At 38.8% G+C, this 14,890-nt stretch overlaps 1 protein-coding gene across 2 annotated transcripts in view; it reads left to right on the top strand.

Annotated features, from left to right (window-relative positions):
• si:dkeyp-117b11.1 (SH2 domain-containing protein 6) overlaps window positions 1-10,101 on the top strand; it is a 63,414-nt gene extending 53,313 nt beyond the window's left edge. For both annotated transcript variants that reach the window (XM_027166983.2, XM_027166985.2), the window contains exons 17-19: window positions 8,646-8,729; window positions 9,503-9,661; window positions 9,805-10,101. In XM_027166983.2, the coding sequence (XP_027022784.1) occupies window positions 8,646-8,729; window positions 9,503-9,661; window positions 9,805-9,921 (360 nt within the window). In that variant the 3' untranslated portion in view covers window positions 9,922-10,101. The remainder of the gene's footprint in view (window positions 1-8,645; window positions 8,730-9,502; window positions 9,662-9,804) is intronic.
• Window positions 10,102-14,890: the final 4,789 nt, after the last annotated feature.

The raw sequence follows: 14,890 nt of genomic DNA, 5'->3' as shown, positions 1-14,890 counted from the left end.
TGAAAGGGTCTAATGTGAAGAAGTCCGAAGTGAAAAATTTGTCTGCTGCTGCTATGAGAGCCAATAACATCTGATGCCAGAGGACAGATAAGTCTTGGCCTAGCCTGATGCTGTTCATAGCAGTGAGGATTGAATTCACACATGATGATTTCCAAGATGGCGTCGCAGATGGGAGCCTTGGCACGACTAAAATTTTCTTTCTTTTTGTTTACTTTCTCTAGTGATAACGTACACCAGGCAGTTCACTCCAGACAATTTTTCACCAGTTTTTACAAACCCGAAAAGTTTTTTGGAACTCTTAGTTGGAGGAGCAGCTGTGCTCTATGGTACATGGAGAGGCAGAGGAAGCGTGCCGGTGCGCTAGTGAAGCTTTGACAGAGGGGGCTTAAAACTACGCTCCCATTGATTCACCTGGCGAACCTTTGCTCATTGGCAAACAAAATAAACTAACTAATTCTTCTCAACGGAACAAACAAAGACTTTGCATGCTCCGTTGCTTTCTGTTTTATCGAAACTTGGCTCAGACACTCAAAACAGTGGATTACTTCTCTTGGGCTTCCACTTATACCGAGCGGATTGAGTAATGAAGCTATTGGGTAAAATGAAAGACGGCAGAATCTGCTTCTATATTAATGAACATTGGTGCACAGATGTCACAGTGGTAAAAAAAATACTGCAGCCCAAACCTGAAATCACTGTTCATAAACTGGAAACCCTTTTATTCACTATGGGAATTCTCCTTATTCATTTATATCGGAGTCTACATCCCACTGCAGGCAAACATGAGTGATGCACTGCAAAACCTGGCAAACCAGATATCAGGCTTGGAGCAAAATAATGCAGATTCTCTTTTTATTATCCTTGGAGACTTAAACACAGCAAAACTAACACTTGAACTTCCAAAATACAGACAGTATATAAATTGTCCTCCAAGAGAGAAAAATACAATAGACCATTGCTACACAATACTTAAGGACACATATCGCTCTGTACCCAGGGCAGCCTTGGGGAACTCTGATCACTGCTTGGTCCATCTTATTCCAACATACAGGCAGAAACTGAAATCTACTAAGCCTGTAGTCAAAACAGTGAAGAGATGGACCAGTGAGGCGAAGCTCTCTGTTTTGACTGCACTGATTGGAGTATCTTTGAGGCTGGAACTGACAGCCTGGATGAACTGACTGACACTGACATCTTACATCAGTTTTTTTTAGACATAGCCAACCAAAACCTTCTGCAAATTCAGTAACAAGCCATGGTTCACAGACAACCTGAAAAAACTTTGACATGCCAAGACGGATGCCTACATAAGGGAGGACAAAGTTCTGCATAAGCTAACAATCCCGCATCAGTGTGGAAAGGCCTGCAAGAGATTACAAACTACAGAGCAAACAGATCAGTGGACGACGCAGTCAACATTGGACTGCACTACATTCTGCAACACCTGGACTGCCCAGGAACATATGTCTGGGATCTCTTTGTTGATTTCAGTTCGGCTTTTAATGCAATAATTCTGGAAATTCTCCACTCCAAACTCATATGGTTCACAATACCCCCTTCCAGCTGGATCACCAGCTTCCTGACAGGCAGGAAACAACAGGTGAGACTGGATATGTTACCTCCAGTATTCAGACAATCAGCACTGGCACTCCTCAGGGATGTGTCCTCTCCCCACTGCTATTCCCCCTCTATACTAATGACTGTATTTCAAGCGACCCAACTGTTAAACTCCTGAAATTTGCACATGAAATTATGCTCAGCTGTGTCATCCAAGATGGCGATGAGTCTGCGTACCAGCAGAAGGTGAAGCAGCTGAAGCTAAACACCCTCAAAACTGCATTCATTCCTAAATTATCCATAGAAAATTGACACTGCGATTGAGAGAAAGCACACAGGCCTGGTGATCCGCAAACTGCTGGACATTCTTGATCCCAGAGATGCTAAGAACAGTGTGGATATTATTGCTAACACTGTCATAAAATGGTATGAGTTATGATTAAATGTTGAGCTTGGACATTCTACAAAGGGTGCTCTAATGGTGGCTGAGCCCTGGAATTTGAGACCTTCTTTTGAGCTATCCTGGCAGAAATGAAATTGAGGTGTGACAAAAGAATTAGTCCTAGAATGCCACCAGCTGACATCTTGTACCTTTCAACAACAAAACTACATTGTCAAACAGACCCAAACAACAAGAATTCCTTATCCGTGGCATTCAACAGCTGCTCTCCCACACACATACTGTAAGAGGGGAAATGCTTTAGATCTGGTCTTTACTCATCCTTCTTCAGCTACAGACATGGCTGCTACCCCACTTCACATCTCTGATGGCTGTTACCCCGCATTGCATGTTATACTTCACCATGACTGCACTTCACCATCTCTTCCTGACCCTGACTCCTCCATCTCCCCAACTTTGGATCACAGACACTTTCCTCTCCTGACTTTCTTCAAACATGGACCTCTTCAGATACTACACCAAGGAAGACTTCTTGCTTTTTGATTGTTTTGGTTACACAGCATTGGAGAGCATTTGCAAATTCTGCTTCAAGCCTTGTTTCAGATCATTCTAGCTCAGTTTGCTCAGCTCATGGAATGGTCTATGAGGAGGTTGATGAATTAAAGGATTGTTTTAAAACTTAAATGTGTGTGTGCACATGTGTGTGTGTTCACTACAGTCAGTTCAGTTGTTGAGGAGTCTTATGGCTTGTGTAATGAAACTGTTATAGAGTCTTGTTGTGAGGGCCCACATGCTTCGGTACCTTTTTCCAGATGGCAGGAGGGTGAAGAGTGTGTGTAATGGGTGTGTGGGTGTGGATGTGGTGTGCTATAGACATAGTATACAGGGTGTTATATATTATATTGACATAATATACTGGTGCTATTGACATAATATACAGGGATCATGGTGGGGTGGGGGGGGGGTTCAGTAAGGGGACAGCCCTTGGAAAAAAGCTGTTCCTCATTTTGCTGGTTTTAGCAAACAGTCTATAGGCAGAATGGGAGGAGTTTTTAAGAATGGTGCAAGCCTGACACAGATAGAGGTTCTTTTGGACATCTTCAATAGCTGGCAGTTTTCAATACCCATTGCAGTTCCTATAGCAGACTTGCAGTCTCATCATTGTTGATGATGAAGCCAATGACTGTGGTGTCATCAGCTTGATTATGTAATTAGATTCATGCACAGGCCTGCAGTCATGAATGAAGAGGGAATAAAGAAATTGGCTCAAAACACATCCCACAGTGGTGTTAAGGGTGATGGTGGCAGTGCAAATGTGGCCTGACCTGACATGCTGGGGTCTGTTTGTCAGAAAATCCATAATCCAGTGACAGAGGGAGGTGGGATGTGGGGATGTTGCCTAGATGATGTTTGGGGAAGCATATGTGTTATTATTATTCGTATGTGTGAGCACAGAGTAGACTGCTAAGTAGACTGCATCCTCGGTGCCCCTTTTAATGTGGTAGGCAAATTGATGTGGAACTAATATGCGTGGAAGGCAGATCTTTAGGTGTGCGGGACCTGTCGCTCAGTTCACTCCATAATAATGGGTGTGAGTGCTACTGGGTGGTAGTCGTTCAGGCACATCAAGTTAAAGTGTTTCAGAACTGGCACAATAGAGGTGGACTTGAAGCACATTAGCACAGTCGCTAGGGTGACGGATAAGTTAAAGATGTCCATAAAAAAACCCTGCAAGCTGTTTGTCTGCCAGATGTTCTCCTACTCGTTGAAGTGCCTGATTCACAAATGTAGTCCCATTGTCACTCGTGGATTCTCCATTGTCACATTTTCTCATGGATTCTCCATAGAGTGTTTTAGCAACCACACTTGTATCTTGTTTGAAAGTGGGGAATGTTTCAGGAGAACATGACTTTTTCTCTTCACTAGGTGTCAATTTAAAAAAAATGTAAGTGGTTGAATGGTTTGAGTGGTTGTGGATGAGCACTGTCTCTGAATATACATACAGACAAACCATGAATCACAGGAGGGTTGTGTCAGGGGTCGGTGTGGAGGTGATAAAAAATCAGAATAAAGGGAGTTTAATAACAGTCTGTATCATAGTAGAAGGAAGAGAATTAAAATAGAATCCTAGGGAACAGTTCAGAAACTAATCCACACAGTAAACATTCATTCATTCATTCATTCATTCATTTTCTACCACTTATCCGAACTTCTCGGGTCATGGGGAGCCTGTGCCTATCTCAGGCATCATTGGGCATCAAGGCCACAGGAAACATGATTTACAAAAATAAAAAAAAAAGCAAAACCAGGACAATATAACAGCAAAAAACCCATTGGGTAAATATCCTAGAGAGAGCACAAACACAGTAGCAACTGGTATCAAAGTACAAAAATGGTCCACCGGAACACGAAGAAAGAGGTCCTAATACATATGGCAATAATCCACACACAGAGAATAATCCACACAGAAAATAATCCACACATGGATACTCCCAAGCAAAGAACACAAAAAACCAAAATAGGAAAAAACATAAATCCAACTTGGCCGAAAAGCGCTGTAAAACTATAGCCAAAAAATTGTGCAGGCTAGGAAAACGATGCAGCAATAATCCGCATAAACAGAAAAAGAAAGGGAAACGAGAAAAAAGGCAAATCCAATCTGGTGAAAAGTCCTCTTGGAACACAGTATGGATGATGGTGGGATGACTCACAGATCATGGTGATACTGGAGAGATCATCCAACATGAACAAATGATGTACTTAAATAGCGCTGAAGGCATGAAAAGGTTGCCGAACCGAAAGCAATCCTGAAGGAGGATTTGGGCCATCAATAAGACAAGCTTAGAAAAGTGGTCAACCACAGAGAGAATGGTGGAGCAGCCACCAGAAAGAGCAAGACCGAAATATAAGGAGATCTGAGACCATGGTCAGAATTTACCCTCTGGACAGCCATCAGAAATACTCTTGGGTATAACTTTTTGAACTCTCCTTTTTATGTCCAGCCGAATGGCCCGAAAGGTGACGAAGGGTGGAAGAGCTTGCTCAGTGAATGCCTCAACAGTATCTGCGGAAAACTGATGGGAGACACAATGGTGTCTTTTTTGCATTGGTCTCTAGATGGTGCTGCAATCATGCAGTCAAGAATTACTTACCCTGGTGTCAACGTCAGGGATTCTAGACTGTTCTTAAGAGCTTCATTGTAAATAGTTGGAGATTTACAATATCCCTGACACAATCTTGTAAAAGTGTACGGTTTTCCATTGAAAAAATTACGCAAAAGTAAAATTTGCTTTCTGGATGAACTGGTACACTAAAAAAGCTAGGTCTACTACAGAAAACCACTTGCTCCCCCATTTGGAGTTCTCTCTATTACTGCATCATTCACTACTTGCAAATATGCCACACTTTGGTTTACCCGGCAGCCTATTTTTTTTTTCACAGAAAATATAGGTCTTCTCACTGGAGAGGTTTCACATGGCACAATCACACCAGGTTTAAGCTTACCACTTTAAGTACTGGTGTAATAACCATAATAGCCTCTGGCTTTAAAGGGTACTGTGTCTTAATAACACTGTGTGTTATTTGCACCGGTGCATGATTTTTGATCAGTCCTAAATCATTCTTTCCTGTTGTCCAGAGTTCCCTAGGAACTGCTTTTAAACGAGGGTCTTTCCCAGAAATGTGTTCCATCTTTCACACTGTTTTCAGTCTGTGTATTCCTGTGGCATTATCTCAAATGTTCTGTCAGCTATCCAGTTCAAGGACATACAATAGGCTTTAGTTTCTAACTGTACAACACCGTGTGATCTGTACTGGTTTTCCAATCACCAGTTTTCACACATTATAGAGTCAACTCTCCTAAATCTTCCCGCTTCTCTTTTTCATTATTTGATAGAGACGTGGGTGTGAATTATCCATAGTGAATGGGTGGGTCTTCCCTTGCCTTACATGTATACTAGAGAGACTCACTTCTACAGTACAGCTGTAAACATCCCAATACAAACTCTTTGACAACACCACATTAGCTTCTTTTTGTTTTTTAAAACCAGTGTCAAAGTGTGCATCTAGTCCAGGGTGTATATGAGTTGTGCAGTGCAGATTGTTGTCTCATTTCACTGTGTACTGCAACAGCTATATATGGTTGAAATGACAACAAAAGCTTCTTGACTTGACTTGAGAATCAGCATTCTCCTTTTGCTTTTCTTTATGATGCATACAATCCGATCGATCACCGGAGACTTTGTGAGCTTCGTATAATACTCCGTATTCTGTACATGTTGTGTAGATTATCACCTCGGAGTAAATCGTGCTTTTCTCTACTTTTTTCTGCCTTCTTGATTTCCACAAAAGCTGTCCAGTTTACACTTACTCTGTGCTGCTTCTTCTTCCTGCCATTGTCTTTTTCAATTTGGACTAGGTTATCTTTCAGTGAGTCCAACTGTTTCAGGCTAAAACTGCCACATTAGTTGTGTAACAGACTCAGGACCATAATTAGTTCTCATATAATTCACATAAGGTCCAGTGACACCCTCTGTGTTTTTACTCAGTATGCTTTTAGACTGTTGCCTATGATTATCATAGTTTAATGTTGACAATCTCTACATCAGGAAGCCTGTTTTGTCTTAGTCTCTAAATGTACCTTATCTTTTTTGCTCTCCGGAGAGTCTCTATACCAAGCTTGTCAGCCATTAGTGGCGTGTTTTCCCTAAACCTCATAAACAAGACACATAAAGCACCTAATCCCAGATTAGTGCTGTCCTTTACTCTTCTCTTATTTTTTCCTATCCAGGTCCCTAATCCAGGCTTAAATCTTGTCTTTACAGCCCTTTTAGACAGAGACAACCAACATTTTTTCTTTCTACTATTCAACTCTAATAAATAAAACTATGATTTTTGAAAACCCTTATAACATTACAATTATTTTGCAATTACTTAAAACAAATAACATGTTCTACACATCCAATTGCTTTGAGGTGGCTCACAGTGAACCTCTCATGCTTGGGGCAGATTTTTTTGGTTCAAGGTGAAGATTACCGACTTCTCGGCACAAGCGCTCACAAACCTCCCAGAGAATTCATGAAGTCGACTCTCAAACAGGGAATTCGGTTGACTAGACCAGCTTGTTGTGGAAGATTTTGAGAGAATAAAAAATCACACTGATAAACATGAGCAAGAAGTTTAACAATTTATTGTGTGCCGTTGTGTAGCATCAGACAGCTTTGGGCCCCAATTGTTGATCACATTAACATTTTATAGCCATGATTCAAACAAGAAAACATGAGAGAAAAAAAATCATCAATCATTGGTTTAGATGCACAATTCCTTCTCATCTCCTGATCTGGCTAATCTTATCCTTACCAAGGTCTGCTAGAAGGTGTTTATGAGCCTGAGTCAGTCTGTCAGTGTCATATTCTGCAAAAAAAACTTTGGTAATAACAAATTTTAGTCACTAACAACTACCAGTCACACGGATAGAAGTTCATATACATACAAACAGCTCCTCAGTACAAATTTCCACTACAAGATCAAAGTTAAAGAACAGTGTATAAGAATTTTTTTTTTAAATATTATCTTTTAATATCTTTATTGTTTAAAATTTGATGAAATATTAGCTGTGGGTATACCACTGTTCTACAAGCAAAATATAAAATACTTCAAAAAACCTTTGTGGAATACAGTACACAGTGATTGTATTTAAAGAAGAGTGACCATTGTAAGACAAAAGAAGATTTCATAAAAAAATGAGGGTTACTGCTGTCAGAAATTAGTAGAGGCCCTTTCTTTGAATGTCTCCAGCACATCTACAACCATCCACAGGACATCACTAGTTTCTCATATGGCTCTGGTGTTATCTGGTTCTACTTTTCTTCCAGTTTCTTTTATAGTCCTGTAATTGTAGTAGGTCTCTTAGCAATAAGTTTGTTGCCAAAGATTTTCTAGAGATTTTTAGTCAGGTTTAGTTGAGAACTCTGGGCTGTCCATGGTTTTAGCTTTAAGGAATTGCTGTGTGACAAGGGCATTGGCTTGCATTAAAATTGCAAGCTGATTGGGAGATTGGGAGGTTTAAGCTAATTGGATGTTTAGGTGAAATGGGTCTGTTTATACAGGAAACAGTATAAATGCAAGGTAAAATTTTTCTTATTGAAATATCTCAAAATTACAAACTCTCAAATAAGTAAATTATTAATTAATTTTTTTAAATCCCACTCAATGACTGTATATAGAGCTTCTTCTGATAGTTTCTGATTTTTGTTTTTTGCTGTACATTATCTAGTCATCTGGGTTTAAAATCAAATGGAGAAATATAATTTGTTAAACAACTCGCAGCATTTATTGGAACCCATTCATCTTTTGATTGATCAGAACATGTTACGTGACATCTTTCGAAATATTAGAACATGTGACATGAGAAGTGTTGTACTGATTGATTAAACAATGAATAGCTCTGAATATTTAGTCTTGGTTTAAGTCCCGAGTCTGGTAAAAAGATACATTTGTTGTTAAATAGGATAAATACCTATTTAATCTAATACCAGAGATCTGTATATGGAAAGAAGGCAAGCCATTTGAGTTATGCCATTCCATTATCTTCCCATCTTTTTTTGTAGAGTGTGAATGTTTCTTTAATTCAGTCACTTCTGCCAGTTTTCCTGAACAGGTCAGTATACAGTAACATGTATCTTCTCAGGAGATGGGGCTGCAGGACAGAGAGTGGTTTGCCGGGATATGTGGCCGCAAAAATGCAGAGGATACATTACTGAAAGTTAATAAGGTAACCAGCCTTTACACAGCATGAACTTCACGCTGCTCTTGCACTGCAATGTTAGCTTGGTATAGAATGTCTTGCCACAGTATAGTAGAATAACACAGACAATTTTGAAAGAGAGAGAGAGAGAGAGAGAGAGAGAGAGAGAGAGAGAGAGAGAGAGAGAGAGAGAGAGAGAGAGAGAAGACTCTTGAGGTGGAGATGAGCAGTGTTTTTGAGTCCAGCAGAAGAATATACATGAAATACATGCATACTGCAATACCTATGCTGCTATAACAACACAAATTTCTCTGTTGTGGGACAAATAATCATAATTGTAATAAAAACTCATTGGCTTGCGAGATGTGTGATGTTTTGATACTGGATTAGTAGCCTTTACCATTAAAACATAGAACAAGTTGTTACAATTGTGTAGTTGGACTGAACTCCCAAACACCCAACCTGTAATTCCTAATGGCCACTTCATTCAAACACTTGTCCACCTGCTCATTCTTGTAATTATTCAACAGCTCAGTCTTGTAATTATTTCAGCTCAGTGACCTTTGACTATGATATGTGTTTTCTGTGCCAGATACCTGTATCTGTTTGATTTTATGCATTGCAATGTTGTCAAATTACTGGCATAAAAAAACATTTAATGTACAAATAATTTTTAAAATGCTAGGCAACACAAAATAGATATGATCCTATGTTTTTATGACAATTTATTTGTATATACTGTTCTCAACCAAGAGTTCTAATTAAATATTTTGTAAATATGTTTTGTATAATTGTATCAGAATGGCTCCTACCTGGTTAGGTGCAGCACGGCTCAGAATGCAAGACAACCTTTTACTCTAGTCGTGCTTTTTAATCAGAAAGTCTACAACATACCTATACGCTTTATTAAGGAATCATGCAGCTATGCCCTTGGCAAAGAGGGAAAGAAATCTGAGGAGGTAAATCTTACATACTTCATTTTGTTTCTTACAATGTCTTCTATAATATTTCACTGGTCTTTTTTTTTACAATGTTTCTGAATTTAATTGACTTGTTTTTTGCCTTTCTAGTTAATACAAATTTTTGTCTGTCTTTCTTTTAGCTTTTTGACAGTCTGCAAGAAATGATTTCTCATCACAAGGATAACCCCCTTTTGCTGATTGACAGCAAGAGTCAGGCCAAACACACCACCTACCTCACACATCCTGTACACTTGTAACAAACCGATACAGACCTGAATAGCTCTGAATATAACAAACATAAACGTATTTACGGTTGATATATGCACTATAATTTACCACAATTTATCTGTACTTTTATAGTGTAGAACAGGAGTAAAAATAATTTCTTTTTTTAAGTTAATTGTTTGCATTTGATGAAATAAAAAATTCTTATTCTATTTTTTTCTAGATTGTCTGACTTTGTTAAGGTTTAGAATATTTAAACTTTATTATGCATGCTAAATTTGACACAATTTAGCCTCTTTACGATCTATTATACTTACATAAAATTCAAATTACTCTTTTTTAACAAAGGAACACTGATTTTCAATGGCTCATAAACCAACGGAATCCAGCGGATATTGTACAGCATTAAGCATTAGTTGCTCACCAAGAGGAACAATTAGCCCTCCAAAACACAAATGCCCACCTTGTTCAAGCACTGCACAATCCGCCCATGGCCAGAACTGAATCTGGTTGTACCGAATAAATTTGATGGCTACGCCAACCACTGTTAATGGTTCCTTCGGCAATAATTGATCTTTTAAGATCACTAACCAGATGCCTATAGGGAGAACGCTTCCAAGTGTGCTTTCTTATGACTTTGCTTATTGGGAGAGCTCTAGATTGGGCTTTACTTTTCTGGGATGAGGATTTACAGGTATATTCATCTTACACTCATTTGAGCAGCAAATCTGCAATGAGTTTGAGTATCTTAGCCCCATTCTCCATGAAGAATTAGCATGCTGTGATGAGAACACCACCTTGTCACAGTACATCACCTTAGCCATTTGCTTGGATAATATGTTATGTAATCACCCACCTAGTTCACAACCACTGCCAAGTCTAGAAACCCCAGAGCCTATGCAGATTGCCCAAATGTGTTTCCTAAGAGGACTGCCTTCATTGATTAAGCAATAGACAGAATTGCTGTTCTGCCTGTCCAAAGAAATCCACAACATGAACTCCCAAGGACATCCAGCGAATTAGTCTGCTCAGAGTACAGTTATCAACATAAACACATTATGGTAATTGTGTTCACTGTGTTCTCCTCATTGACACTGGCTCAACCATCAACATTATCCACCGCCAGTTAGTGGAAAAACTACAATTATCTGTCACTCCCTGCACCATCCGTCTAATAATTATGGTGGTGGAAAATCAGTCCATTGTGGACGACCTCAGTAAACACTTCACTAAGTCTTTCACTGTACAAGTTGGACTTTTTTCACATCAAAGTTACTGTTCTGTATGTTACTTTGTCTCCCACTAATCAAATCATCCTGTGTTTCCCCTGGCTTTGGGACCACAACCCCCAGATAGCATCGCTTAACAAAGAACACATAGGCTGGCCACTACTTTCACAATCTTAGTCTTCAATTACCATGTCATACCATGTCCATCAAAAGCTCTGAAACTAGCCACAAGGTAACCATACGACCAGAAAATCATGACCTCTGTAAAGTGTTCAACAATGCTCTGGCTTAACAACTGCCTCAACCTAGGCCATGGAATCAACATCCTCCCTAATTCTTCACTACCCAAAGGATGCATACATGCCATTTACATACCCAAAAGCAAGGCTATGGAGAATTGTATTGAGGAATCCCTAGCAGCAGGGTTTATCTGAACCTCAACCTCCCCTGACACAGAAAAAGTACTTTCTCAACACCAGGGGACCCTGGCCATACTCCACCAATGCACATTTTTTCTCATGCCGGATAAATCCATCTATGATGTGGGCAACTGAGAGCTACTCTCTACAAAGGAGGCCATAGAAGAGTGGAGGCGCTGGCTGGAAGGCACTAAATGACCACAAAAACCTGCATTGTATGAGTATATCAAGAATGCCAAATGTCTAAAGGAGCAATATTTTTCACCAAATTCCAGTTCACATAACATAAGTTGTTCTGTTATACATAAGTAAAATATTTAGACTAATGAACAGATTACTAAAAATGTTATTTTTAAGGTAAATAATTTTGTTTAGTATGCATTTGTGATAATTAGTTCAATAATTGACATTTGTTATAGTCACATCACTTCTGAAGTCTCAGGGGCTGTTCCGCCAGTCGTGATTTTTTCAATGGATATAGGAAAGAACATGGCTGATGAGTAAACATGGTTTTGCTGTCAGCAGGATTGCTAGTGAACTAGATTTTTTTGTACATGCATCATACACCTTTAGTAGCAATGTGTGCAGTTTTGAGTTAAATACCATGTGAATAACATGCGTAAGGATGTAAACAATGAGATATATTAAATGTAAAGTTGTTTAGTTTGTAAAGACTTTGTTTTGAAACCTGTGCACTTGAAACCTCACAACAAATAAATCTGTGGACAGAAGGAAAAACCATATTCAGAGACTTGCTATACGGAAAGAGTTTAACTGGATGCTAAAGTACTGTACATTAGGACACATATACCCAGGGCAGCACAGTGAAACCATGGCTCAAAAGCAAGCAAGATAACACAGTGCAAGTTAGCAGATCAGAAATTAAAATGTTAGGAAGAGTTGCAGAGCTGGAGGCATATGATGACACAGTCACAAGTGCAGACCCAGGAGGGCAAGCAGATGCAAACTCAAGGAGACAAGCATGAGGAGGATGAGGAAGGGGAAGAAGCAAGGTTTTCAAAGCAGCATCCCCTGATGGTGAAGGGACTGCAAGCAAATTATGTGCCAGGGATATTTAAGGATTTGACAACATTAATAATCCTACTGCCAAGTGTGTGTGAGGGTTCCCCAAAAGTGGAACACAAAATTTGAGGAACAGAGGGGCCATAAAAAAATGTACTATGGTATGAACTGGGACAAGTGCATGAATCTTTTGCCATGAGTTTCTTTGCCTGTCTTTGTCTTTAAATGTAACTTTTTTTTTTTTTTTACTTTTTGGTTAATATTTTACATTGTCGCTTTTGTTTATTAAATTCTTAAATTCTCTAATGCAGTTAATTTAATTCCTCTTCTTTGGGAGATGCTTTTTTCTTCTTCAAACAGCTATCAGAGGAAATACTCTTAAGATCTTTTTCAAGTCAAAGGTACATAATCATTAAGTATACCAAACTTTCAGCTTGTCCAGTGTGTGAGCTGCACGATGTTTAAAAAATTTTCCTCCCTCATTAGCATTAATTTTACGTGTGATAAGTGTATGTTAGTTAGCTCTCTTACAGAGAAGATTTTAGCTTTAGAGATGTGCATCCAGACACTAGAGATGATTAGTGATAGCGATAGTAGTTTAGTTTATGTAGGAGAAAATCTGGATGCTTTAGGCAGAGTTAGTAACCCTCCAACTCCGGGATTAGAGCCCTCACAACGGGGTGAATGGTCAACGACTCTGCAATATAGTCACAAAGCCAAAGCTAACACTAAGGCTTGCTCACAAGAGCACCACTCCTTTCAGCTTCACATGTCTAACAGGTTTGCTCTCCTCAGTGAAGCACACTCTGAGAAACCTGAAAAAGCTCTGGTTATAGGAGACTCCATCTTAAGGCATGTGAAATTAGATAGGCTTTTAGGGGCTCCAGCAGCACTAGTTAGGTGTATTCTGGGAGCCAGGGTGTCATACATAGCAGGCGATCTTGGGGTCCTATGCAAGCATATGTTCTCATAGGTAGTTTTTCAGGGAGGAGCTAATGATATATACCTTCGTCAGTCAGAGATTACTAAGAGTAATATTGTAGATGTGTACATTCATGAAGGCAATGTCTGACACTGAGGCCCCACCCCAATTCAGTTTGACAATGCAGCTTACAGCATGTTATGCTTGCTGAACTGCTGGATGTCTAAGTGGTGCTCTGAAGACAATGTGGGCATTATAGATTTTAGTTATAGATTTAATTTTTCTTGTGTGTTATATGTGTATATTAAAAAAATCCCTTAACAGAGTTTAGTTAGGTTGATGGTATCTGAAGTCTGTAACGTAGTAAACCAGTGTTAATTTAATGTATTCATTTTATAATTTCCAAACACCTTTGTACATCACTCTGAATAAGGGCATTTGTCAAATGTTGTAAATGTAGATAAATAGAGTATTTTTGAGGGGACGCCTAGCCTGTTAGGAAGGGACGTTGTTCTCATGTCTTGCAGCATTGCACATAGTTATGTTAGTTATGATATAGCATATCATAACTAACATATCTACTAACATATCTACTAATATCATAATTAACATATCATAACTAACATCATATCATAAGCACTTCAACTAGCACTTCCTTCCTTATCCTTTGCATTTATAAAAAAAAACAAAAAAAACAAAACAAAAACAAATGAACAAATGTTTTAAACTCATGGTATCTTAAGTATGTAACCTAGTGAACCAGCATTAATGTATTCAGTGTTAGAGATTTAAGCACTTATGTACGTCGCTCTGGATAAGGGCGTCTGCCAAATGCTGTAAATGTAAATGTAAATATAGTTACATCAGCTAGCTACAATGAGTCATCACCCAAGGTTCACAATATAGAGCTATGTCTGTTTCCGAGCTAAACGAAAATATAATAACCCTTAGAAAAATTGTATAATAACCTTATTAGCATAAAATAAGACCATAGTAAATGCACAGCCAAAATCTTTGATCTAAAGCTAGGAGTGTTAAATATAAGATCACTTGTATTTAAATTAAATTACTGATAAGAATCTTCATGATCTATGCTTAAAAGAAACATGGATTAAACCAAACAAGTTTGAAGTATGTCCATTCATTTATAGTATTAGTATATATGTGTGAGTCACGCCTAACAGGCAGGGGAGGGGGCATCACAGTTATTCATGGTGATTAGCTAGGCAACATGCAAAAATCTAGACATATATTCAACTCATTTGAAGTTCTTCATATTAACTTACCATATGTAGCCATAAAAATATGTCTACTGCTAATTCCACTAATTGTTGTTTACAGACTTCTGAGACCATTTTATCCTTTCATTTTAAGCCTACTTGTTTCTTTAGACAAAGCATTAAGTGTG

The sequence above is a fragment of the Tachysurus fulvidraco genome, chromosome 14, assembly GCF_022655615.1.
Source record: "Tachysurus fulvidraco isolate hzauxx_2018 chromosome 14, HZAU_PFXX_2.0, whole genome shotgun sequence".
NCBI classification, from domain to species: Eukaryota; Metazoa; Chordata; class Actinopteri; order Siluriformes; family Bagridae; genus Tachysurus; species Tachysurus fulvidraco.
Note: the sequence above shows the minus strand (reverse complement) of the source record. Positions and strands in the feature narration are given on the sequence as shown.